General features: G+C 35.8%; 1 protein-coding gene across 1 annotated transcript; it reads left to right on the top strand.

Annotated features, from left to right (window-relative positions):
- Positions 1–288: 288 nt before the first annotated feature.
- Positions 289–22,193, top strand: LOC128988431 (paired box protein Pax-6-like). The gene is made up of 5 exons (XM_054409703.1): positions 289–352; positions 4,842–4,982; positions 18,081–18,326; positions 19,693–19,892; positions 21,588–22,193. Exons 1-5 carry the CDS (start codon positions 289–291, stop codon positions 22,068–22,070), a joined length of 1,134 nt encoding a protein of 377 aa, XP_054265678.1. The 3' UTR covers positions 22,071–22,193.
- Positions 22,194–23,599: the final 1,406 nt, after the last annotated feature.

The raw sequence follows: 23,599 nt of genomic DNA, 5'->3' as shown, positions 1-23,599 counted from the left end.
CCCTCAAGGTCCGTTCTCGAGTCGACAGCGCGGAAGTGTGAGTATGTTGTAAACATCTGACTGTACACTGTGAGGATCTTTCAGTTCCCTAAAGATAGGCCGGCAATGCTCATAATACCCAAATGATGTGATGACTCTGAGTGCCATCTCTTTAAAGCTAAGAGAACATCCTTGTAGCAGGGGAATGCCCCCACAGTATCAATCCATACATCACGTGACCTTGGAAGAGAGGCATGATAAACCTGATAACACTAAGCTACTTAGATCACTATCACATCATCTGGGAAAATGTATGGAATCTCTACGAAACATCCACCCGCTTGTGTTGAACCAACAACATACATATTTGAAGGTGAGCGCTGTAACCACTCCGTTGTAGACAATCGTTACACCTACAGTCTGAGATAGATAGCAATGCAGTGATTACCTTGGAGAGTAGCGGCCATCTTGGATTAATTTCAAACAGCTGCTAAAGAGTAATTTATCATACTAAAATATTTTTTCCAGATACAAAAGTTATTGTAGTTTAAATACCCAGGGCACTGTGGGATTATAAATTTTCTCTTCCTACTTAAACAAGATGGCTTTAAACAATGGCTTTAAATATACAACTTTACCGGTTCCGGTCGTATCGTTCAATAGAGTATACCGACAATATCTAAAAAAACACAGTTAAGTTTTTCCATTATAATTTATGTTAATCTGCAGTTGAAAACAGCAGTAATAACAATATAAACAGTGTGAGAACAATATTTTGTGGATCAAACTAATCCTGAGCGATTATACGATTTGTAATGAAACAAACACCTTTCCAGATACTTCAAAAGATTTCCCAAAGTATGAGACAATCAAATGGAGGCGCTCGTATATAAAACACACAAATGCAATATATATCAATTGTATTTTCATATAGTGTATGTTTGAACAATACATAAAAAATACAAACTGTCCCACAACCGAAACAATGCCACGTAGTTCTTCAAAATACAAATTTTGTGACTAATTTTGAACAAATCACAAAAAACTTCTTCCAACCCTTTCTGACCATCATTACAAACCCACAACCACAATTACGCAGCCCTTCTGTGCGTGACATCAAATTAAAAATGGCCGCCACCCTCCTGCGTGACTCAGGGAAGTGAATATCGAATTAGACTGGTCAAACTTGCGTCGTACTGCGTAACACGACGCCATGACGACGGACAATGGGCGAGGTGCTAGAATCATGCCAACAATGCCATAACATGCCATAAACCATGCCAGTGCACGCTTCTGGCATTTCACGCGCTCAGTGTTGTCACTGGCTTTGAACTGCGACGACTTATATCGACCTGCAAATCATCAGGTCATTTTAGTATATGAAGCTTTTTGTATAAAATAATATCAAACTTGAAGGGAAAGCAGTTACGATTCCTCAAACCTAACACTTTGAATTTATTTGTAAATTTGCTTTGTTAGAAGGTAAAAATTTCATTCATTAAATTGAAAATTACACTTCCTATGATCATTGAACTATGCATCTATCCTTTGTGATCGTTCTATGGATTACATGGAGGTATAGTGAATCATTCAGAATCTCATTGGATTCCTAGGAATTTCTTAAGTAACTAAACAATTGTCTCGATACACAGTAAGTAATTGGTTTATTTAAAAAAGTGTAAATGTAGATTTGTCAACCTATTTATAACACTTGTGTTCATGTTTGAAAGCGTGTTTCTTCTTCGTGTTATTCTGGAAGCGTCGACTGAATCTGTTCTCTTATTTGAAGCTTAGTTTTATGGCCTAGAATTAATTTGACTATAACACCTGCAAGAATATTGCTAACTGTAAAAGAAATAGTTATCCATAGATATCTTTTTTGTTGGTTGAAAATTATGGATTGTTTTAAACAGATGTAAATGAATACTGTACATCCTAACGCACGCTTAATATGTCTGGTAGAGAAGAGACGTAGTTTGAAATTCGTCTTCAACCATAAATTGATTAACTATATGTCAGCTTAGTTTTAAATGATCATTTTAGTGAGTAGTGAGAATATACACTGTAAAAGCACAGTTATTCTTACCCTCCAATTTGATCTGATAGTATTTATACAATTTTATGACACAAAACCGTTCTTCCAACGCGATTACTCAGGAGAGATTGATCAATCTATGGTATGCCATATTTTGCCGTAATAGTTTATAGGCAATTGTTAACACAAGTAATTTTTATATCTTTAACATTCGAGAAATATTCGTTTCACCAAAGTTAGTAACTGTATTATTGTAACGTTTCCTAGGCATTTCTTGTCCTATGTACTATTAGCAGAAAGCCGTTTACATGCATTTAGTTGGGCATTCAGGTTTGGGCACCTGCAGTTCATTCCACACCAGGATTTGAAAAAAGAATAGTCAAACCGACGTTGTGTAAACAAATAATCTGTTGTAATCACTATTCCACTTTCATATTATTATCGTTGTTCCTTCACTGTTTCTTCTTTTTAATGACTTATTAACCACCAAACCAAAGTAACAACCGACAAAAGAACATCTGTATGCAGACCTACTTTAACGAGGTCAAACGACTCCACGCGAACTTTAAATTAGGCAGTTTGGCATGCAGCCCGACTGTCCGCAAAACTCGTAATACCAATAATTGAGTCATGCAGCCCGCAATCAGGCGTAAACAGTATAAAAGTTGCAAATCCAGCTGGTCCATGTTACGCGCACGAACTACATTTTCTTGTTGCATTATTGAGCTCGAGTACCGTGGACGACGTTTCGTGCGGGTTTGACCCGCCCTTCACCGGGGTGGACAGTGGACAGATGGCGTTTCATTGTACACTCGGGATCGTCTCCATAATTTGTCGTCTCATAATTGATTTCAACCGCGTTGCCTGCGGCCACACTTGTCGTGCTGGTCTCGTGACTGAGGAATACATTGTCAGTTGGACAGTGAGTGACCGCAGGCGCTTTGAAAAGGAATACTATTCATGTTACTGGAAATCGAGTGGAGAATCACTCTTGTATTTTTGATCATGTTTAAATTGAAATAACTTCTAAAAGATTAATGAAACGTATCAACGTGTGTTGTGTATCATTGTAACCAAATAACTTAATTGGCATGGTTTAACTAAGGAAATAATAATTTCATCCTTTATTTTATCAAATTGTCTATATTAACAAAATGCCAATGAAGGAGAATTATTTTTAAATAGAAAAATTATCTACGTAGCGCAAAGTTAGACACTGACAGGGGCTTGCTAATTGTTCAGTGGTAATACTTTGTTGACTCATGTGAGCCTTTCTTTGACAAAATTGTTAAAATAATTTGGCATAATTTTTTTTAAATTATAATAATAATTTATAATAATAATTATTATTATAATTATAATATAATAATTATTATAATAATAAATTTTTTTTTTTTATAATTTGGCTCAATTTGGCTGATACAAATACATGTACACGAGTTTCGATCGATAACTGTCATCCCAAGAGTTTATCAACTAATCCATAGATAACATAATAAATATATTGTATGACTATTCTACATAGGAATATAACAAATCCAGATAGGTTTCCTCGCTTAAGAGACATTTATTTCTTGATGGGCTCCAAGTATTGCATTGGAGTCTTGCCCCAAAGCATCAGATCGTATCATTATCTCAATGCTTAAGAGTCTTCGTCAGTGGTAGCCATATTCGATTTTAGTCCTATAAGAGCAGTATTAAATTTGTAACAGAATTTATAAAAAACCTGTTGTGATAAAATAATGATTTAGGTGTTAAAATTAAGGTTTAGTGGTCCTCTAGGGAGTAAGGTTTTTAGTTTTGTAATTTTTCCTCCACTTAATAACGATTAAGTTATTCAGTTAAGTTATTTAGTTAATGATCATTAATTAAGCCTTTTACATTTTCAAAACTATCTATCTAATATATAAAATTCTCGTGTCACAGTGTTTGTCTGCAAACTCCTCCGGAACGACTTCTCCGATCGTTATGAAATTTGGTGTGTAAATTCTGTAGGTATGCGAATCGGACGTAAACTATTTCCCGTTTCGAAATTCTTAAAAGGGCTCCGCCCCAGTGGCTCTGGAGTTTCCCATGTTAACCTTATGAGAAATGGAATTAATGAATCTTAACAGCTGTTTCAATTAAACAAGTTGGTTCTGTTCTATGATGTTCAATAACATTAAAGTTACATGGATTACCAACAGGGTGCAGCACTATGATTTCTTTTACATTTATGACAACAGCTAATTTGCAACCAAAAGGTGAGTGAGCGTAGCGAACGAACTTCAACCTGGAGGCGAGTTAGCGTAGCGAACGAGCTAACCTGAAGGCAAGTGAGCGCAGCGAACGAGCTCCAACCTAAAGGTGAGTGAGCGTAGCGAACGAACTCCAACCCAAAGGTGAGTGAGCGTAGCGAACGAACTTCAACCAGGACGTGATTGAGCGATGCGAACGAGATCATCTTGAAAATTAAACGTAACGGTACTTTCTTTCCATCGGTCTGTCTTAGGTTAAACCTATAACTTAGGCGATACGAAGTTCGCCGGGTCAGCTAGTAACTCTATAAATAACACCGGCATACTGCTTCAAATGATGGCATTTTCTGTCAAATTTAACACTGATCTTATGGGACTAAGCTCCAATATGGCTGCCACTGATGGAGACTCTTATCTCCATTAGTTATTTACAAGATTCGTACCCAGACCTCCAATTACAGAAAAGCCATTTTCTTTTTAACTATCAAAGAGAAGGATCCAACTACTAGACAATTTTTTAGAAACCAAATGTCAAATATGAAATTATAATTGTTAAATGACAAAAGATTTAACATATTCTTGTTGTACAGGCACACTTCGCCCCCCGGGTCTGATCGGAGGCAGCAAGCCCAAGGTAGCCACACCCGCCGTAGTGTCCAAGATAGAGCAGTACAAGAGGGAGAATCCAACCATCTTCGCCTGGGAGATACGCGAGAGACTTATCTCAGAAGGTGAGTAAATACTCATAATCTATATTGTTCATAAAACCTCTACAACCTCTGTAAAATCGTAACGGTTTGACACGAATGTATCTAAAGACTCGCTTTGCAGTCGATATAAGTTAATGAGATAGAAAAAAAATGTAACCGCTTGGTACTCTTACTTTAAAGCGTAGTATAAAGAAACTGTGTTTTCAACAGTATGTAGATCTTAAAGAGACATAAATAATAAAATATCATTCCAAATAAGGTAAAGTAACTTCTTAAAATCAGGTACGGATTTTTAAGAGACAAGATATTCTCGCATAAGTTTCCCATATTTTTTTGTTTTAAGGCTAATAGGAAAGGCTTAGATAGGATTGTGTATGCAGAGGATGTAACTAACCCAACTGTTTACCGTAGATCATAAATGTACATGTGTGTCAATACATTAGTACCATTAGGCCTACTTATTGCGGCTATCTTCCGTGGCTGGTCTGGTGATTTTTCTGTCTATTGCAATAATGACACATATGCAAGGAAAATTCTCCATTGGAGAACTCCTTTCGCATCCATCATGCATCCCAATGAATGATTTTTACCACGTAACCCTAACCCTGAAACCGACCCCAAAATGAAACACTTTTAACAAGAACCTCCTTCTTCGTCAACATCCTAATGAAGCTGTCACCCACTGAACTACCTTGGACCTCTTCACACCAACTATAATTATACTCGTCTACTCTTCCAAGCGTTATCTGTCCATCTCGACTCCGCATTTCGATTTACGATCTAGATCCATCTGCCAGTTTTTCCCCGGGTTGCTGTCCTCAGATGAAACTGCCCTATAATCTATGGGTCCCAAAAACTGCAAGGTGCGCACCATTGAGCTTCGGGGCTTAATTTGAAAAAAGGAATTTGAATCGATTGGCAGTCATCCTTTCCGATTACGTTCTGAGTTGATCGAAGATAAGTTTCGCTCATTAGCTCGGCAATCTGTTGAGTTATAGGCTCACTGAAATAAACCGGGATCGGTTTCTTATAGGCGAGTTGTGAAGTTGTTTTTGAGCTGCAACGCCGTCAAGGAATAGTAAAAGACTGATTTAACCTGTGCTAGAGGTATTTTAAACTTAATCTTTTTAATAATGGCCATAATTCTGCAAATTATTCTGTCATATCAGTTCGATATATTCGAACCATATTCGTTCATTAATGGCCCATCGACTCCCACAAGGTTTAAAAGCGTTTCATTTCAGATAAAAATTTGTTGTCGTCAGATTTGATAACGGATTATAGACAATTTCGAGGATTAAAAGATTTCGATTTTGAAAGTGATTTAGAAAATAAAAATTAATATAAAATAGGCAATAGTTGTAAGTACCACTTACTTAATTCTTAAAAATATCTAATAAAGATCTCAACTTAATGCCAAAACTCGTGTAGCATCTAGCTACGTCTAAACATTAGGTTAGGACCCGTTATATCTAACCAATAAGGTGTAGTTTTATTTATTTGTTATAACACAGTGTACAAATGTTTAGCTGAGCCAGAATATTCATTTTAACACTAACATTTATTCTGCACCTGTGATTTTTCAAATAGCTGAATATGTAAGAGGAAATGGTTCTACACTGATAAACAATTAGGCTTGTAACATTTGAAAATTAATGACATGTAGTCAGATGACCAAGTTATATTTTATTTTAGTCCGCTCATCGTCATGTAAAGATTACCCAATATAATTTCTAGTAAAAAATAATCTTCTTTTAAAAATTATTCTTTGAAACGGTTTAGAAAAAATAAGCCGTCAAACCGCTTTTTTTTTTTTTGGTGATTTAAACGCTCAATCACCAGCCTGGACGCAGACGCTTGTTAAATTCCTTAGAGATTACAAAGAGTGTTTTGTAGGCACAAGCCTTGTATTGATAGGTAATAAAGCCATTTATAAACAGGTAGATGTTAGAACGAGGCCCGGAGGAGCTTGTGCATAATTATTATGAACTCCTTTTTGCTTGACGTAACCAAGACTTTCGATTTAGTTTAACTTTTAAAAATGGACCCTAATTTGTGTCAAAACTAGAATCAAACCTTCATCTTTGCGTTTCCATCAATTCCACACGAGTACAGTATCAGTAACTGCGCCGTCGACCGCTGTTCGCTGTAGGCCTATAATTATTCCTGTATCTAGGGACACGCGTGGATAGTAGTAGTGTAGCAGTGTAGCACTATATAGCGACATGTAACGACAGTTCTCCCCTCACTTAGCCGGTGATTAGCGCTTATAACTTCATTACCGGCCTTCTGCATAATCACGAGTGCCTTGAGAAAGTACGGTGATAAATGTTCGAAACGTTGGCTACCATCCAACCGCAGTTGCGGCAGCGGTGGAGAAAACAGAGCCACAGACAATCAGAGCCTTGTTGTGATACGTTAGTTAAGTTGTAGTTGTAGTCACAATGGTAGTTAAATGGCACAACGGTTATTCAAGCCTCCATAAATGTTATAATAGGAACCTCGTTAAGTCACAGAACGGAGAAAACTTTTTATGTGTTCTCTATATCCTTGCGTGAAAGGATTAAGGTAAAATATATACAATGAACTAGGGCGGTTGTTAATGGTGTTTTGGCCTCTGGGGACATCAAAATGAAAAAGCAAATCGGTCCCGGGCCTAGGTCTTACCGTGCCACCTACGGTCATAGCTACTTCCCTGTAGGAAAATTCGCTAAAATGGCATTAGATTTAAAATTGACTTACCACAAACATTCTTAGGTTAGGTTAGGTCAGTTTAAGAAAGGTTAGGTTAGGTTAGAAATCAGGTCAGAGGTTAGGTTATGTTAAGGTATGTTAAGGTTATGTTAGTAGGTTGCTAAGTATACAGGTTAAGAGCCTCTTACTACATGAACTGCGTTCCTCAATCCTTGTAAATCTTTCATCGGGCCAAAATGTTACTCCATTAGCTTATTAAATCAATTGTGAAAGCGAATGGGACGAAGTGTTACTGTTTTTCTAAGAAATTTGAGTTTGGCCGAAATGTTACTTGGCGGAATGTTACAAAACCGTAGGCGTCAGAGCAGTTTAACATAAAACTTTATTTTCTAATGCCCGTTAACAGCTAACATTAAAACTCCAGAGTGTGAGAATCATATTGTTATAATGCCATTCCACCTTTGATGACTAGCAGAAGTTATCTATGAATAGTTAGTTGTATTTTGTTGTAATAGTTTAACTGTTTGTAAATTATCACAACAAGCATTTCAGGATATATAAATTATTTGACATTGTCTTTAGCTGATCCATCTTGCATGACATATTTAGTATTCTTTTCTATAATTCAAGTTTAATTGGTAAACAAATATATACGATAGATGAATAATTTTTCTTGACTTGAGCGATTTAGTACGTTTCGGAATACAACGTGACCACCCCTCTTTGCAACGCAATTACTTTCCCATCAATACCAATCAGACCAAGGAAAATATATGGGCATAACTATCACCCTTTGAAATATTATCTAAAGTTAACCAAACAGTAAATTAGCATATTTGCTTGTTAAAAGAATAATTACAAAATTACTCATAATTCTTGGGAGATGAATAAAATTTTGAAAGACCTGACGAGCAGACAGCAAACAAATCCAACGGTATACGTCCTGTCACAAATTTATTACCTTTCGGAATACAACGAGATCACCCCTCTTTGCAACGCAATTACTTTCCCATCAATACCAATCAGACCAAGGAAAATATATGGGCATAACTATCACCCTTTGAAATATTATCTAAAGTTAACCAAACAGTAAATTAGCATAATTACTTATTAAAAGCATAATTAAAAATTACTCATAATTCTTGGGAGATGAATACAATTTTGAAAGACCTGACGAGCAGACAGCAAACAAATCCAACGGTATACGTCCTGTCACAAATCTGAACTAGGAAAACTATAAAACCGCTTTAATAACCACTAAATCCGAGCCAGCCACGCAGTGTAAAGTTTTAATGCCACTATCAGCCTAAGTGGATAATTAATTAACATATATTTATGCAAGAGACGCAGATAATGAAGCGGTAAAAGTACTAATCGAATTAGCGGGGCTTGGGGCACAGTCTGTTGGCCATTAGACATTCCTGAACGCCATTAAACCATGTAGCCTCGCTGTGCTGTGTAGGCGACAACAATTAAGTGATCAACCCATTGGACATTAGACTGCCGGCCTGCAGGGTAATGGCTGATGTATGCAGCTATGATGTTTTGATCTTGCGTCTAGACTTTAACTATGGTCTGACTATGAAGCTTTTAACCCTGATTTAATAATGGAAGGGCTTGGTGCTGTGGCTATCCATTAATTTAAATTCTAAAGAATGTCATACGTTGTTCTTATTAAATTCTAAATGTCTTTATTGGATAAGGCTGGATGATTATTTAGCCACGATGAAATTTAGATCAGCATTGCTTATTTGGATCTTAGGGATTTTTTTTTTAAATGTGTAGGCATATATTCATTTTGACGTCTCTTGATTTTTTTAAGGGTAAAAAATAACCTTCTTAGGAGTTTTAATTTCAGCCAAGATCAAATTATTTTCTGACAGTAAGCTATTCTTGGGAGATGAATACAATCTTAAAAGACCTGACGATCAGACAGTAGATCCAGTAAGCCACCCGCGCTACTGACCGCTCGGAGGGAAAACAACGCATCACGGCTGTCCAGAGCACAATGGCCACTGGCCAACTCGGAATCGCCAGTTGAACGATCAATTATAAACGGCACTACATTCCCAGGCTGTAGGTGTAAAAAGCGCGGCCCGCCAGAAGAAACACACCGAAGTGAAGTGAATCCGAGGGCCGTCGCGTCACGCGCACCAGACATCAAATCGATTACGGTTGGACAATAGACAGAAGATGTCATGGGAGATGTCCGTCTGACTGTGCAAGTGATGGTCAGGTACAATGGACAGTGGGAACATTATAGTGACCACTGTGGACAGTGGACTGTGGACTGTGGACTGGAGGCTGCTACTTGGGAACAGAAACAATCATATGGAAACCCACCAAACATCTGGCCACTTGTTGATGCAGTGATTAGAGTTCAACAAGTAACCGTAGCACAAGGGCATATTTCACGTTAACACACAGACAGGCCATTCTTAGATTCATTACGTTTATGTGCCATATTAGGCAAGCCATATTTTAGTTAACTTTAGGAAATCCTCCCTTAAATGACTGGGTAACATAGGATACATTAAACATGGGATACATAATTGGCTCCTTCGCTTGGGAGGGGAGGGGTAGTTGTGCTGGAGACCCATATCATATGGGGGTCCGTTTACTTTCGTATGTTGAAATTTTGTCGTTAAAAGTTTGAACATGATGCATTAGCTGATCATGCTAATTATGGTCTGACAAACTAATAACAAGAGATTTTTTCAAATAAAAAAAAATATATTTCTGAAATATCAACATTACATTGAAGAAAAAATACTTTGAAATTAGGTCTCTGCAGAGCAAACCTTGTCTGCAGAGACCGAAATCGATAAATTTGATTCCTCAGGGAGATAAAGATGCACTCAAAGACTGAAACCACTTAGAGCACAAATCAAACCCCAAAATATACCTAAGTACGAACTTCATTGCTGAAGGAGACAGATCTAAAGACACCTCTATAGACTTGGTTGTCTAGTCGTCACGTCCGTAGTCGATGTTCGCGCTGGGTGATCGCTGTGGAGCCACGTCAAACAATCGTAGCCGAGGAGAATGATCGCAACATCTATTGTGGAACAATCGACTGTCTTCTGCTGGGCGCTGGGCACGTGAGGGAGGGTGCGTGACATGATCACAGAGCTGCGGCCTTGGTCACCCGGTGTGGAGAAGTAGGAGAATCGTATGTAGTGGTCACGGCCACCATAGACATAGCGCCACAAAAATCTATACTTATTTAATACGCAAGCAGATTTTTTGTGACACTTATTTAATACGCAAGCGGATTTTTGTGACAATTACTCCTCCGAAACTACTGAACCGATTGACATGTTTTTGGTGTCATTGGAAAGAGCGTAACGTGAAGTTGTGCAGGAAACTTTCTTTTTAGGAAAATAATTAGATAGTGAGGCCCTGAGTCCCTTTAAAGTTTCGTATTTCTCATAAGATTAACATAGGAAACAAACATTGTTATGAAACTCCAGCTGTTGTCAGAAATTAAAAGTGAGAAGAAGAACATATGTTAATTGTAAACAGTCAATAAGTATGCTAACTTAACAGTTAGTTTGCTACAAACATTTACTGACTTGCTTGAAATGAAATCTTTACTATTTGAATATGGGTTGGCGTAAATATTACAATGGAAAAAGCGAGAGAGCCTGGATAAATTGATATACTAAAAAGAAAACTGAATTAACACTGTGCTACATTTCTTAGTAATCATTGAAAGAGCCGGTTTGCAAACTATGGAAACATAGGAAAGTCATAGAACACAACCTTGGAGAAGATATAGAAATAATGGTTATTCTTTTAGAATTTATAATCGTTATTGTGGACACCCTAATGCGGCTATGATTAAAGCTATTTTTAGAAAACATTAAAACACGAGATCAGCTTTTGAAAAATGGTAAGGTATTTACAAGAAATGTTGATTTTTTCGATCTGTTATGTACATCTAGAGTATTTCCATAATCTTTGAGTCGAATCTAATTAAGTCATCAGACATAATAATTGTTATTTAAAATAACGCCTGTAATACTTAGCAAATTGCTCGAATTCGAGCAACAGGGACACTAGTATAACTAAATACATTACGAAAACAGATATATCGCACATCATCACAAAACATATCAGTTGATTTTTGATGGTTAGAAACTGGACTTATAGCTGCACTTATACATTGAGAGTTTTAATAGATTACCCTGGCTAAAGAAACTGCTTATATTAGTCTACACATATCATTCACTCTGATCTACACTCACCCTCCGTTCACATTCAGCTTAAAAAGTATGGAGAAAAGCTAAATAATTTGCCACACTGTCTTGTTTAGAGACACGTTCTCATCGACATGGATAAATATTTATATATTTCATCCATTTTATTGACAAAGAAGAAAACATAAAGTTGAACAATATGATTAGTACTGGATATATGATTATTAAAACAATATAATTGAAAAATACCGTAGAAGATAAAGTGACCTATAAATTTGAAATGTAACCGATTCTCCCCACAAACAAGTTAGCGGTGTTGGAAGGTGGGTGTTGAACCAGAACGGAAAGATTACCGAGTCAACGTGTGAACAAGTTTATTGGCCGATGATTGCTGTGTTCCGATGACCGATCTGGAAATCAATCAATCAATCTCTCGTTTAACGCCGCAATCTCCCTAGGTCACGATTCACTCATGTGTAACCTTTTGATTTCGTAAACAGTCAGTTTTCAGGTAATCAGCCTTTTCGAGGACCAAATTTAAGTGATGAATATGACGAAAAAATGGAAAACATTTATATACAAAACGTCTTCAGCGTACAAAACTGAAAAAAATATTTTTCATAAAAAATATAATAATTTGATAATTATGATGACCCATAATTTGATTTGGACCCAGCTGTCCTTGATTATTTGGCTTTTAATTTTAGTCAGTAACTACGTTTTTATTTCATTCCACACTCATAGTTCACTCATCTTCTCCTTAAAATACCCACATAGGTGTGTGAGCATTGTAAATTTATAATCCTATCAGTTGTAATAAAATGACCTATAAAATGCACTAATTTTAAAAAGAGTGTTAAATCTATTTTAAGTTATTCAAAAGTCGGAACATGGTTAAATTAAGTCAATGCCCTTTGTTCTCCTCTTTATGAAGTCCTTCGAAATACATCTGTTTTAATATGACAAAATATGTAAACAAACAAAAAATACCCCATCGTTGTTGGATATTGAAAACCAAGAAAACCTTTAGTTTAAACATTTACAGATAAATTGGTGATAAAATGAAGTACATTTGTGGGAAATTGATCTGATACATCAAAAATGTCCCCAAAGATCTGTGACTTTTTATTAATTGTGGATGTTTTATTTTTAAATCTTGGTGCATAATAATTTTTAAATCTTAACAAATAACACATTTAAATTTTTATCACATTATTGGAATCATACACTAATTTTCATCTTGAACATAGTGCTATCCTTTATACTGTATAAAGAATATTTCTTGTTCAAACAGATGATAGGAAGATTTCCGTGTTTTCTAAAATACGTTTACACAGTGTATTGAACGACGCCAGTCGAATACATTATTTACTTAGCAAAGTAGGTACGATCCATTCACTTAGATCGCTCTGTACACATTACCATTAGACTCGTTGAACTTGTAAATAATGTAAAAGTTTTGTTTCCAAACACGTATTCTTGTCTGGTCAAACAGAATATGTAAGTGAGTAGGCAAATATGTAGACGCCAGTTTGAAGATCTGTCAACTTGAGTCTTTTATTCTATACAAGTGATCAGCCGAATGTTATAACAGTGTGAAACGTTTAATTTGTAATAACGCTGATAAAAATATCGTTTTAGAATTGCTAATGAGTACAGATATACTCTTTCTATCCGGTATTTTGAGAGTTGTTATCTTTCCAGTATCAACCGATCCATAGATTTATCTGAAGATTATATATATTTCCTATTATTATACTCTTATACTGTATAAGCAATGTTTAATTGTTGAATGTACGCTTACACAACAATCTTGTAAACAGATTCGACGATTTCCTTCATATTTTGTAATTTATTTCTGGCCTAAAATGTGTTAACCGCAGTTTAAACTGCCAACAAAATCTAATATGAAAAAAATTAATTGAAATTCAAATATTTTTAACATTGGTCTTATGGGTTGCCAAGCTACCATGTTGGTTGAACAAAATAACTAGGAAAATTCATCAAAAGACCTATAGTATGTGTTTATAACAAGCCATCCACAATCTACTAGCAAATTACTAAATACAGTACAAGGGAAAGACATCAGTTGTTACTATTTCTAGCAAAGATTACTCGGTTTAGGTGAAAGTAATTTCGATCAAATACGGATTATTTTACTTAGCTCTCTCCTACCAAAACTTAATCCCCGTACTACTAAGCAATTTTTAGCAAACTTTGGATTTAACAGTGAATTAAATATTTAATAATATAATATTTTATTTTTGTAGATTAGAATCTAAACAAAAATATTCAATCAGTTGTTTTCATTTAAACAAACTGTCAAAACAATGTTTATGCAAGTATAGGCTATTAGTCTACAACAAACGAGTGACTTTTACCACCGAATATTAAATTAATGTGTTGTACATTTCCATCATAATAAATTGAAATTCAACTGAAACTTAAATAATAAAAGACAAAATTAGTTGTAAAAAACGCGAGTTTCCTTTATAATGTTTTTAAAATATAAATGAACTACACCGAGCCATGGCTCGGTCCCTAGCTTTTTATTTTAAACTAATTCTAATTCAAAATAAAGGTTAGTAACTCGTGAGGATTAACAACGCAAAATTTGTACTTTTGTACATGAAAACTACATATACATCGTATTTTACTTAATAATAAGTTTTATTTTCACCAATAAACCATAATCTAACAGTAGGCTACATTTTATTATTTACTGTATACGTTTTACATGTATGTATGATAACATACATTTTTGCCAAATTAATATATTTTTTACGGGAAATGACTTACGAGGGTTCATATACTAAACAATTGAATAATCTAAATAACTAAAAACTATTTGAATCACCTATCCTCACCACAATATGGCTCACACTGGTGGGGATTAGCGTACAACCACAGACTATAGAACCAATAATTAATAGCCTGTTGTCTGTGATACAACCTAGTCACAGACAATTATTTGTCTAAGTGACTACATGCATACAATCAGCTGGATAAGTTAAGTAAAAATTGATACATTGTTAAACTAGGTTTTATTGTAAAATAAACTAACGTGCTACATGTTTTTTTATAACCAAATTGTGTTTTTTTTTAGATTGTTTTCGTGTATTTTGAAAAAAAAAATTAGTTAGAGAGTTTTAATATGTAAAAATAATTCATATATCAGTATTAGATTATTGAGTTATATTGGTGTTAGTAAAGAAAGTACAAGTACTTGATGAAAGTACAGTTATAAGAAAATTAAATAACTATAAATTAACCCAATATCGTAATCAAACAATTGTTGATTTTTCCGGAGAAATATTTTATTTTCAAATCCTTACTTTCTTTTTAACTACTTATGGAAAGTACATATTTCCGAAGTACGTAGAAAGGTGTCTAATTTAAACCCACTTTGAGTGTTTATACTTTTATAGGCAGCTTAACAATGCCCACCCAGAAACCGTCGAGACTAAAACATAAACAAAAGAACGGAAATGAGTGAAGGTGTAACCAGTTACAATAGTGAGTTACAGACTCATTCATTCGTCAGAGCAAGTCATATTGTTGTGATGTGCATTGTTTCAACTTACCTTTTATACCTTCTCTGAGATGATTTCTAATGAAATGATTTCTGTAAAACTTAGTAAAATGTTTTGGTTGACTAACACCAGGTGTATGTATTTTTCCTATAACAATTGTTCAATCCTGGGCTCAGCAGCTTCGTAAAATGTGTTAGTAGTTATCGTTTGTGTAAGACAATTGAACGTTTTTAGATCAAATTGGCATTTATTTGGAACTATCAGTTTTATCGAGTTATCCTTATAACGGTCAATGAATTTTAATGACATGAGTTGACAACGACATTTTTAGTGAGGAAAAGTGCGAAAAATACTCGTAATTATGTCGTGGATTTACTCTAGCATTTTTGTCCTACCCTAAAAACAAACATGAAATTCCATACTTTACTAGGTGATAATAACTGTCAGACAACAATATAATATTCCTAGAGAAAATAAATAAATAGTTTTTTTACAACAATTCTAAGCTCTAATTTAAATTTGTTCGGTTTACCTTTTGTTTATAACTTTACATCATATAACTTATATTAGAAGCCAAATACAAACTCGAGGGGACTAAAATATTTTCCTACCAGTAAAAACACCAAATAGCCTAATTTGTTTCTCAACACTCTAGTGTTAGCTTAAACTAAACTATGTTATTGGCTGAAAAACACATTAGAACCCCCTTTATTTTAGAGCGAAGATATGATAAAACAAAACAACCAATTAACTATCTCAAGGATCGATTCTCGACGCAAATAGAAACACCATTATCCAAACTGAACAAAAACAACATCACGTAAAAACACGACAGTAGTAAAGTAAAATGTTGTACACATTCTTTATCTGCACACAATTAACTAACAAGATAATGGCCCAGTAAACAGTAGTTATCTGTTTCAACAGGTGTAATCAGGTTTACAGCAAGCCCTCCTAAAATAGGCGCCGTCTACGACTGCAGGCGCCGAAATAACACACTAGATCTGCAACAACCAACGGTTAAAACGGTTATTGTTGAAAGTGTCATTGTTCCTATTCAGTCAGTTGGAAAAGGTAAAAATTAAGTACATAGTTTGGTTGTTGGTGACTCCAAAATAATATTTTTAACTTCGAGATTCGTGTACAGTGTAACCGTATTAAAAATAGAATGTGTTAATTATTGTAGACTTTTTGAAAATTACTAAAACAATTAAAAGCTTTTACCTACGACCGTTTTTTAAAGTAGCCATTTCAGTTAAGTTCTTAGAATTGAAAAGTTTCACTTAACAGTTGTTTACTTTCATAACAGCATAGTTTCATTTCATATCAGCATAGTTTTTCTCATAACAACACGGGTAACGGACCAATGAGATTCAAGGATTGAGAGAAAAGAAGTAAAACTGTAATGCTTCGAACGTCAACTAATCAGCTGATCAGCTGATCAGTTGACAATTTTAATTGTTGATCCGTCTTGTTCCTGTTGATACTCGCGTAATTTTAACCTAAGTTGGTAGTTAAAGGAAGGTAGATTAAACTAAATAAAAAAAATCAGTTTTAGTGAAAGTGAAGTTGACGAGATGGAAATGAGAGCACAAAACTGTTTGTGCTAATCTTTTGCCACCAAAATCGAAACAAAGGTATGACATTACATACCAGCAATTCATTAAATGGACGAAACAAAATAAGGTTAGATTGATAAATGAAAATGTGCTTCTGGTTTATTTTGAAAACCTCTTAACCATTGTTTCACCCAACTCGTTGTGGACCACATATTCGATGCTGAGATCTAACTGTAAATTAACTGTTTCACTATATTATTCAGTTGTCCAAATAAATATGCAATATTTCCATAATTTATTGTACTTGGTACTGTATTTATGGTAAGAATGCTGCTAGCAGAAGCTATTGCCTGAAAAATAGTAACGTATTATTTTAACGAAGTTTTACAAACACGTAATTACATGAAATCAGCTGATTATACAATAAGTCGTTGCATCACTTTCAGTGGCAATGACAATCAACGAAAACATAACCTTTCTAAGAAGTTATGAGTAGTGATTGTTAGTAATTAAAAACCAGATTGTTAGTAATTAAAAAAACTGTCGTAGGTAAAGTAGTGTACGCAACTCGCGTTAATAGTCTTTACGCAATCGTTGCGTAAACTACTATTTCACCTTCGGTATAATGCATGGTCACTCTTGAGGCTATTTATCCATCAGCCCGACTCGATATTAAAACATGGTTTCTACAATTAATAAATCAAACGCTTTCTGTAAATTTTAACCAAGCCTTATAGGTTAGAATTTAGACGCCAGTTCTCACAAACATAATCGTTTGTTGAAATTTCCCATGCGAGTAGAATTTTGATGGATTTAAGGCAATATTCAAATGACCGTGATACATTAAGCGGAACCCAAAAACTAATTACCGTATTGTTTGTTAGAGCTCTAAAGAAAGGCTTGTCACTCTCGAAGTGTAAAATTACCGCTTGTGTATTTTCCTATTCTATTAAATGAAACGTTTAATTTAAACTCTGGAAAAAGATAAAGGAAGCATTCTAGATAACTATTGCGAAAAATCAGGTGGTGAGTTAAACACAATTCCCTTAAAGTGTAAAATATTCGAGTTACTGTGTATATATTTTCTATCAAACTAGACAAATGTTAAAAACAGACTGTTTGTTGTTACAGGAGTGTGCACCAATGCCACAGCGCCCTCCGTCAGCAGTATCAACCGCATACTGCGGAACAGGGCGGCTGAGAGGGCGGCGGCGGAGTTCGCGAGGGCGGCAGGCTACGGGCTGTACCACCCTCCAGCCGCCCACCCTTACGCCTCCTTCCCCTGGCCACCTCCAGGGCTGTGGTCCGCCCCTACGCCGCCTCCACAACAACTCAGGGCACCGGGCAGTCCGGGCGACCTCATGCCTCGCCTGATGGGTGAGTAGTTTTTAATACTCATTCATAATAGTCATTCTCATTGTAGAATGCTACAGTGTTAGCAAAACGGGAGTGCCGATGGAGACCAGGTCAAGTCCCTTCAAACGCACGCACCCCCACAGGTCTCCATCGGCACTCCCGTTTTCCTATTACTATAAAATCTAGCTCGGAAGAGTTTACTTCAGGCTAGTTATAGAGGTCGCAGCATTGGTGTGGCGAGTTTAGAATGCTGTAGGTGAGGTTAGAACACTGAGATCAACTGCCGTACCAGACCCCGACGAATAAATATTGTCTTTATTGTTTTGGTGTTATCTACGGTATTTACATTTTTTACGTTGATTGTAAGGGCACTGTCGAAACGCTGGTATTGCTACCGTCAACCTTTTGCTAGATAGAACAATAAATGGCTAGCTTAACGACAAATGGCGTCTGTGTCCAGTAACACAGAAATCAAACCAGCGACATTCAGATTTGAAGGCCTAACCTGAGGGGACATATTTAAATTTGTTAAATAGCCGATATGAATGACAAGATCTTATGTCATTATTTTTATGAGTTTAGGTATCCGCGATAGCGTGACACCTTGTAGACACATCAATGTGACACAGTATGACCGTGTTTTAGTTACGGCTGATAGGATCGGTAGACGCGTGCAGGATGCGCTGAGTTTCCGGCTACCGAGACACGGAACACGCGTTTGCAGCTTGTATCGTGTGTAATTATTTGTACTGTAAGTTGTTCTCGTACATCTCTGTGACGGACGGAAGGATTTTTCAAACGTATTTGTTTATTCTTAGAAGATTCACAGAGTGGAATCCCTATATACTTTGGAAATTCTAGTTTGAAACCTTAGGTCACAGAAATTATAGCATTAATCATTACCAGAGCTGAAAATCATTTATTGATTGATTACATTCAGAGTTATGAGTCAACTCTGCCCAGCTGTAGCTGGATTACAGAGTGAAAACCTATTCACACCAGAATATAATAATCTTCAACGTTTAAAATCACATTCCTCGATGGATAAAAAAACACACGTTTTTAAATAGACATTTTGACTTTTAATACTATTTTAATTGTAATACAACGTTTTTATTAGTTAAACATTATTTTAAGTTTGTTCACAATGTTTGGCTGTTGTTATACTGAAAACATGTCAAGTACAACAAAATCTGTGACTTCACGACCACAAACTGTCTGACTGGCTGACTGTGTTTGAAGTGCGAAAGTTCTGGTCAATTGGGAGGGCCAAGAAGTAGTAAGGAAATAATTACACCCAGATACAATATTTAGTAGCATCTTTTGTGTTCGCTAGTAAGCGGTATACTTTATTGGTTGCTGTAGTAACCAGTTCTGTTCTATGCAGGAGACCTTGACGCCAAAGACGACGAGAGTGCGAGCAGCGCGGATGGCTCAGAACAGCCAAAGTTCCGGAGGAATCGCACAACCTTCTCCCCTGACCAGCTGGACGAACTGGAGAAAGAGTTTGACAAGAGTCACTACCCTTGTGTGTCGACGAGAGAGCGACTGGCGGCCAAGACCAGCCTCAGCGAGGCCAGAGTCCAGGTGAGGTAAACTAGGGGTTACCTTGTATAGAAGTTAAAATTGTTATCTCCGCTCCTCTTAACAGCCCAGACCCTAAATATTTATTTCGAAGCCTCCAAAAAAAGCGACAGCCTTAAATCTTCCTGGGTCAAGATTAGAAAAGCCTACCCCATTTCCACTCACCATTCCGTGACTTCTTCAACCAACTCGGCCTGAGATACATTGACCAAACCCGAACCTCAGAAACTCACTGCAGCAGTTTCGTCCACTGCTACTTCACCAATCCCCCCCAAGTTTTTTATATCCACCACCTCTCAAAACTAAAAGATCAACATTACCCAAACCAAAAATAAAACCACACTAATTGCATCAAGAACTACAATAACTCCTCACTAACCAGATTGCCTCCCTAAAACGCATTGTCCTGGCACAATGGTAATTGGCCAGGCTAATTCACATTCTTTTTAATCTTACATCACTAAAGGGCTTCTATTGTTGACATAAGACTTATATCAATCGTTTCATTTCAATGTAATTTAAGTTAACGTGCATCAATGGTTCTCTTGTCATGAAAAGTATTTACTATATAAACCGATACCGTAACAAGAAAAATATTTATACATACAATGTTTCAGTGTCTTTTTATATATGAAATAACAGGTAATTAGGTTTAATTTATTGCAGTTCCACTTACTGCAGTTACCACAAAACGCTTTATAATGTTTACTGTAACTATTGTAACAAAACTAGTTACCGCTTTATGGGTAAGGCATTTTAATTAAAACTGTCGGTTAATAGTTCCCCGTTTAAATGCTTATCATGTATTTAAGAGTAAAGACTTTTCGTTTCATTTAATTTATTAGAGTGAAACGAGGTAAATTTAGAAATAAAAAAACATTATGATTCTTAAAAACGAAAAGTCCCCGTTATAGAGTATCTTATTAATTGTCTACGGCTTGTTCAGCTATTGAATTTATGATGGAACAATCGTAAAGCGTAGACAGGGAAACAACTCAATTATTTTTAATTGGCTGTCATAAAACGATCTAAGTGACATCTATGTAGCCTTGTAAGTGATGGCAATCAACCAATGGTCAGTGATGCCTCTAAACAGCTTAACTGTGGGAGAAAAGGTGGGTTTTACGTGCAATAAAATAAAGAAGCGTTTTGGAATTGTGGTAGTCTTGGAGTAGGTCACATTAATTTACTTTCTATCTCTAATAATAAGTGTATATTTATCTGCTTTGTTAGGTGAGTAACATTTTAAACTAAAAATTAATATTAACGTGATTAGCTCTACCAGCTTAGCTTAAAAGTAAGACTTAGGGCTCACCGAAAGGATATTTGATCTGGTTTTATTCAAAAGCTTTATAACAGCATGTCTATCATGATTTAACATCCGTCCCTAGATTTGAGATTGTATTTTAATATATTCCCGCGATATTCTTTTTTTAACACAAAATTACGGTCAATACCTACCCACAGCGTGAGTGCAAGATCATGAAGATGCTATATTATTCCATTCGTAGGTGTCATCACTGAATTGTCAATCTTTCGGTGAGCGCTATGTCGTATCAATGAAACACACAATCGACACAGTTGGAATGCACGACAACGACTAGCCTAAGTTTAATCAATGCTCGTTTACATTTACTCAGCTGATTTACTGTTTGCCCAAACCAAAACAACATCTGATTCAATCTGTCTGACTGACAGGTGTGGTTTTCCAACAGACGAGCCAAGTGGAGGCGCCACCAGAGGATGAACCTGCTCAAATCTAGGAGAGCGGGAGCCACCAGCGCCACCAGTCAGGGACGTCAGGGCGCCACCACCTCGGAGACACCTCTAACCCCACCATGGGCGCCCCGTCACATGGGAGGGGAACACAGCGCGTTCAAAGCGTTCCCACAGACAGCGACGGAGGGTGAACGAAGATACGCTTCTTCGGAAACGTCTGAGGAAATCAACGTGACGACGGACGACGAAGACTCAAACCTCGGCGAGGACCGAGGGAGCGAAGAACTCAGCAAGTTATCACAGGCTGACGTCAGAGCGTCCATAGAGTCCTGGCGGGAGATGGCGGCGCTGAACGTGCTGAGGGGTGATCCGTCCATGTTCTCACCTCCGCCTTCGCTAGGAGAACCTCTGTATCCTTCTCCGACACAACCCTTACCTCTCACTAAACACGACAGACTGTGACCAGGACTAACGCATATCGTATGGGATAAGTTACATTCCTTTTAGCTGTTAGTATAATTTATTACGTAATTGTGACGAAGGCTTAATTCAATTATATCTCTTTTTGAAAATTAAATATATCAATAGTTGGGCGTAAAAAAAAACAATAATGCTTTTCATAAACTTCAGTCTAACGATTGTACTTAAACGAATTGTATTTACTATCTGAATGGTGTTATGGAATCCGATTGAAAGATATTAAGGTGTTGGAAACGTTAAGACACGTGATAAGATACAAATGCAATAATTGTGTGAAAGTCTGGGCTAATGGTTTCAAATCAAGGATCAAGGATATCTGGCCTCAATGAGCTCATATTTTAATAAAAATCTTAGACATTTAATTTTATACTTTTTAGTTTTTTCATAAGCAGCCCTGTAAAATAATATCTGAATTAGAGTTATTAAAGGCAGGTATGTTTTAAAAATAAATCCTAAACAGGTGTAGGCCTAGTTAAAGATATTATAATTTCTTACAATGGTTATTGAAGCTAAAAATACACTCAGTTTAATTTTATTAGAACTTTTTTTCTGAGATATTTTTTGTATGCTTCTACTTGAAAAACGGTTACGTGTATAACTAAATAAAATAAAATTACGAATCATCCTCCGATTAAAGAACACTAGTGTAAAACTCATTAATATTTACGTGTAAATTATGTATCTAGTAAATAGTTCGGGGTTTCACATCGAGTAGAATTTAAGCACTAAATTTATACATTTCACGTACTAACATGTAGCTTTATTAGCCTATGTGAAGGTAGGATTTGTACATACGCGATTCGAATGGTTGTGTAGCTTTATATATTTAGCTTTATAGTATTACATTGATTCCTCATTAAGTTAAGGTATTTGTTGTTATTTATTGCAGAATTTCCAAAGCACAATTTTTACGTATAGAGCAATATTTGTATTTATCACTGTACATAATAAATATACAAGTCTTCATATTATTATTGTATTTTAATATTTACCTTTAATGTTATTTGGTTTCCCAACTCATTAAAATGTTATTTTCACAAACTAAGTTCAGTTAAAAAAATGGATAGTCAATTTAAGCTAATTAGACACTAAAACACTCATAAATAGTTCAAATAACAACGCACACAAATCCCAACCGATCTACAAAGAAACCTCTGCGAAACTCGTTTATTACATTCATTATCCTTTACTATTCCACTACTTGGTAAATTTCTGAAACTTATGTAAGTCTACCGCACCTAAAGGGTCTGCACCTATTTTATATATAAAGACTAATGATGGATTGGGGATAAGTATGATCAATTTATTTGCTATCATATAGACTATGAGATGTACCATACCATGAGTTTCAAATTCAAATCTCCAAACTCGAATCTTTGATAATATATAACATACCTAGACATCACATTACCTTATAAAGGTGCTGCCAGTCTCTTTATAAAAACACTGAGTTAAATTTCATTAGATTTAACTTCTGTAAAACTTTGTCATCTTTCTGAGAAATATTTTGA

Source organism: Macrosteles quadrilineatus, unplaced genomic scaffold (assembly GCF_028750875.1).
Source record: "Macrosteles quadrilineatus isolate MER2022 unplaced genomic scaffold, UCM_ALF_1.0 Scaffold_3__2_contigs__length_128488019, whole genome shotgun sequence".
Taxonomy (NCBI): domain Eukaryota; kingdom Metazoa; phylum Arthropoda; class Insecta; order Hemiptera; family Cicadellidae; genus Macrosteles; species Macrosteles quadrilineatus.
Note: the sequence above shows the minus strand (reverse complement) of the source record. Positions and strands in the feature narration are given on the sequence as shown.

Coding starts and splice junctions, on each gene's coding strand:
- LOC128988431 (XM_054409703.1), top strand. CDS start 289: ATGTATGGAATCTCTACGAAACATCCACCCGCTTGTGTTGAACCAACA. Junction 18,327..19,692: donor CCTCATGCCTCGCCTGATGG/GTGAGTAGTTTT, acceptor TGTTCTATGCAG/GAGACCTTGACGCCAAAGAC. Junction 19,893..21,587: donor TCAGCGAGGCCAGAGTCCAG/GTGAGGTAAACT, acceptor TCTGACTGACAG/GTGTGGTTTTCCAACAGACG.